General features: G+C 47.2%; 1 protein-coding gene across 1 annotated transcript; it reads right to left on the bottom strand.

Annotated features, from left to right (window-relative positions):
• Window positions 1-1,209: 1,209 nt before the first annotated feature.
• On the bottom strand, window positions 1,210-3,392 carry F5B22DRAFT_639754 (uncharacterized protein; the record flags this gene model as incomplete). The annotated part of the gene is made up of 7 exons (XM_047977760.1): window positions 1,210-1,414; window positions 1,446-1,506; window positions 1,538-1,704; window positions 1,779-2,193; window positions 2,332-2,944; window positions 3,008-3,246; window positions 3,302-3,392. The coding sequence occupies 7 exons, from the start codon at window positions 3,390-3,392 to the stop codon at window positions 1,210-1,212; spliced, it is 1,791 nt and encodes a 596-aa protein (XP_047825933.1).
• Between the last annotated feature and the right edge of the window lie 1,529 nt (window positions 3,393-4,921).

Raw genomic sequence — 4,921 nt, 5'->3', positions numbered from 1 at the left:
CCGCGTCCAACCGACACGCTCGCCAAGGAACATTGGCAGAATTGGCGGTCGTGTCAGCTGTCAGAGTTTTTTTTTTCTCCTACTGCTTTCCTTGCTTTCTTGCATTAGGTTCTCAGCATCGACAAATGTGAGTTCTTCAAGTGTTTTCAACGTCATACTGGGCAAGGACCTTTACCGTATAGATACTAGGCAGGCCGTTTTTTGAAGTGCAGGAAACACGAGCAAAGCACATGACAGGCCATTACAGACTCCTATTCGTCGCGGGACGGATTATGTTACCAATCTGTCTCACTATGAATGAAAGTGTGTGGTATAGTAGGTAGCAAGTGAAGCAGGACGGGGTTAGGTTGTCTATAATTACCTTGCCCGACTTTGTCACACCCACACACTACACCACACTACCTCTCATCCATGGGAACCGGTTGTGACCATCGACGCATGGAGTGGTTATATTCCGTCCCATTGGGCCTTATTCGCTCATCAGGGGCTGCGATTTTCGGTTTTCCAGCACCATGCCCTGGTGTTGGTAATTACTCCAGTACCTACATAAACTGTTGACTTGATTGAACATGGAGAATGACGCACGGTCTTGAGAGAACAGGGCAATGTACTGCGCTCGACATCAAGAACGGCCAAAATTACCCAGACCGTTTGAATAGGGATTCGTGACAGGTACCTACACTTCTTGGGTAGGTCTCGTAAGAACTTTCTGAGATTACGGAGGTTGGGGTCCAAAATATCCATCACCGTTAGTATTGGCTTATAGTGCCAAGCCTGATGGAAATCTGCGACCACAACCTACGTACGTAGTTCCCATGCAGGAAGCCTACCTAGGTATTGTTATAGGTACACTGCGGGTTCTAGAATTAAATCGAACGATGCGCATCTGCACGAGGCGCAGCCGTACGTTACACAAGATAAGGGCTTTGTACGCCGCAGCCTGATAGGAAGCAGCGGATACGCAGCTCTCTCTAGCTTCTTCATGGGTTTGGTGCACGCGTAAGTAAGGGAATTACTATAGTTAAGTATATCAATCAGCCCACGGATCCTTTAGGATCACTTTACAAAGAAATTACACTAGCAACGGCTATTGCCGTGCATTTATCGGCACACACACACACACACACACATACCTAGAGTACATGATCTCTAAATAGGGTACTTACGGTAGTAGGATGGTTCTCTTGGGCCTCGTGAAGCATTGCTGCACTAACCCCCCGCCAACGCCTCAGGATCCCTTTGGGCCTCTTGGAGGACTGTTATCATGCGATCGTAAAGTGTCGGATCTGGGACCCTAGGCCGGTCACCACCATCTGGAAATAGCTCCTTCCGCAGTGCTTCGACACATGGGATCAATGGCTGGTAATACGATGTGAAATGTTTTGTTGCCCTCTCCTTAAACGTAAACGGACCACTAATAATGCTCTTTTTGGTTTCAAAATAACAAAACATCGTTGCTGTAGTTCCAGTAGTCGAACGGACTTTCCTTGATGGGTTTACCTCCAGCTTCATAGTAGACGCAGATCCAGAAAAGCACCCCAGAAAAATGACTCGAGATCGTGCATATAGCTATGCTGCTCGTCCCTAAGTAGTCCAATTGCCATAAAAGCTCTTGTGCCAGTTCTGCCTTTTACTCCCGAGGGGCCTTCTCGGTCTTCTTTACTAGCGAGGTCGAGGTCAATTAGAAATGAAAACGGAGAAGTACTGTCCTTATCCTCATTAATTATGACATTGTTTATCGAGATGTCTCGTGGAGGATGCCTGCTCCTCTAAGACACCTGTGTCCGTGAATGCAGCCCTCCAGGGCTTTAAGCAAGGCCGCTCGAGAGCTACCTGTAGCTTCATAGATTGGTGTCCCGTAGTCACAAAGAACAACACGCCGATGTTCACGATTTGACGGGCCAGTGCTGTCATGTATCGTTTGAGAACCGAAACAAGGTCGCTTATTGGGCGGCATAGGAGCATTGATTTGACTAGCTGGTCGCTTTCGGTTGGTAGCATTGCTGGCCTTGCTGCTGGCCTTGCTATTATTCATCTTGCGGGTATTGGACTCTCCCGTGTGCTTATCAACGGTTGTTTTTAGCCACGATTTCGCATCTTGAATATTCAGGCCCCCTCGAATATTGTTGTGAACATCGTCGGCCTGACTACGGATAGCCACAGTTTCGTGGTGGTAGTAACGAGCTATGTTATCTACACCTTATTCAGTGGCAAGGCTCAACAACGCGCCTTCTTCTTCTTCTCGTGCCGTGTCTTGCCAGGAGTCCTTAATCACGAACGAAGGTTGCGGGCCATTTGCGCGATAAGTCTTCCAACACGTAGTTGCTCAACCAGCAATACAGCTAGTCCGTAGCATCAATTTATCGATAATAAACTGTTCTGGTTGGCCGTTCCGTGTGATTGTAATAAGTCGTTGGCCATCTTTTTCAGTAACCGTAGGGTCGAAGCCAAGGTCTTCTTTACTCATCCAGAGGAACCCAAGAATGATGTATACGAACTGTTCCCCATTTTTGTTGATGTCGAACCCATCAGATGATATTCCTCCCACCCGGTCGAACTCCCATACTCTGAAACGAGATCCACAAAGAGTGAAGCCTAAAACAAATCGACGTGTATCTTGAGCGATAAGCACTTCTCTAACGTACCTGTCCATGTCATACCACGTAGATTTTTCAGCATCGGCCATTGGATTGCTTTTCAGCTCTCCAGGTACAAGGATCTGTGACCAGTCTGGGAGTTTTCCGAGCTCGTTGTCGGAATTGCGTGCGAAGCCAACGTCTAGCTTGCGGTCTGCTGGAGAGCCCCCTTTTAAAGGTGTGTCAGGCCCCGCCACCAGTACCCGTCGGTCCATCGGGGTCGTCTCGTACTCTTCTGCGAATATAGATAAGTCTTTAACCACGCCCGCAAACCATTCCAGTACCAGATATTGGTTTGGTGATTGTGGCTATCCCCTCTACCCTTTATCGTCAAAAAGTGGATTGGGACCTTGCATGCATTTCTTGAACACGGACTTATGCGCCGCGTCGAGACCTGGCACGCGACTGAAATACGTATTGCAGAAACCAGGGACCTCGAAACGCATATCGCCAAGGTCACTTTTCAGCAAACTGTCCATATCATCGCGATGCTCCAACGAATTCGCAACGGCTCTAGAATTGCGAGAATGTGGGGGCGTTGTTAGAGGCGGCGTCGTCGGAGTTGATTCGACGACAGCACCAGAGGTGGCGTCGCTAGAGGCGGCATCATCTGTACGCCAGTTAGAGTGCTCTGACAACATCGGATAGTTGATCCCTACCCTCACTTGCGTCTGACGAGGGACGGCTATCTCTGCGAACAGCGTTAAGTGCGTTCCCAATGGGATAGGTGTTAAAGATATCAGACTGATTCACCATGGTCAATGTAATCTTTGTTGAATAGCTTCAGGTGTGTATGGAAGTGGAATAGGTTAAGTTTCGGTAGCATTTAGGTAAAGACGCGTTTTAAGTACTAGAATCTCGACCGAGCGCTGAGACAACGGTTACACTGGAGATACATTCGACCTGAGCATTCACTAGCGTACAGCATTACCCCTGCAGACCCTTGGTGATAATAAACAAATACCGGTACTGTAATCTTTCTGAATGGATAATTGATGTTGCTCAGGGAATGGTGTAATTGACATGAGCCGCCTGGGCGGGTATGCTCTTGGCTACATTACTAGTTTGGCTGGAGTAAAAGCAGACTTCACTAAGCTGTTGGTCATCACAACCGCCCACTTCTTGCCCATGTGGATAATAATTCTTCGGCTCCAAACTGTCGGGTCCAACATGCCAAAAAGTAATACCGGACACTTAGCTTTAAGGTGCCCGGCAGTCTTCGTATGCAAGGGTAGGATGCCCATAATAGACTAGGAAGTCTTCCTTGACGCACTTTCCAAGCATGCTACAATTATCAATCAAAGACTTCTTTCAAGTTATTTGGTTTAGAAATCTGTTTCTGCGGTTGGTAGGAACAAAAGAGCAATCTTAAGCCTCGGCGCTTAATGGATGAATAGAAAACACATCCATCGCTGTACTGGTCCCAGCTGCACTGATGTGTACTGTTGGGAAATCGTTCCTTGCCTTATTTGCAAGATGAACTCTATCATCTATCCCTGTGGGTTGACAGCCTTGTTACAAGAACTTCTTCATACTTACTTGTACGTGATAGGCAGTTACGTGATGTTCATATCCACAGAAGTGAGAGGGAAGGGCAAGAGATCAGAACCTTTATTCGCCTTACGCAATCTGGTGCCTCAAATGAGCAAGGCTCTTACTTGCTGAGCCCCGACTTGGGTTGCAAAAGTCCTTGTATATTTAGTGAGAAGGTGAGGAGAGTAGATTCCCTAGTTAAGCGAGGGACTTCTGAGCCTCATTAATCAAGCATATACCCATAAAATATTATGTATATACTGGCACCGACTGATATGTACCTACCTAGTAGCTAATCGAAAGCCTCGCTCTATACTAGAATCGACGAGCCTACCAACACCTACAGGGTGGAGAAAGGTAAATTGATTGATGCCTACCCAGGTAAACATGGTCCTTTCAGTTGCAGAGGTATCTACATTTCCCCTACATACCAATCAATGCGAACCGAACGCAGCGATACAGCCCGTGGTATAGGTATGTATATAGATATAGAACGCCTAGGTTTGCATAGACAGAATCACTTCATCGAAGGATCCCTCAAGGTAATCAGTAGACGAGATGTTAATGGGAGGCATGCTATTATTTGTCCGCATCCAGGAGAAACAGAGATGGCTTGCTCTCGTAGCTTGACTTTAGACCTGTTGGAACAAAATAGAGACCCTCGATCGATGCCGTAAGTTTCAGATATGGGGAGTGGGAGGGAATCATGTCTGCCACCAAGCTCTCAACTACGCCCCTTGATCTTCAACATT

The sequence above is a fragment of the Xylaria bambusicola genome, assembly GCF_022495145.1.
Source record: "Xylaria bambusicola strain CBS 139988 unplaced genomic scaffold F5B22scaffold_69, whole genome shotgun sequence".
Classification (NCBI taxonomy): domain Eukaryota; kingdom Fungi; phylum Ascomycota; class Sordariomycetes; order Xylariales; family Xylariaceae; genus Xylaria; species Xylaria bambusicola.
The sequence above is the reverse complement of the archived record's forward strand: the minus strand, read 5'-3'. Positions and strand labels throughout refer to the sequence as shown.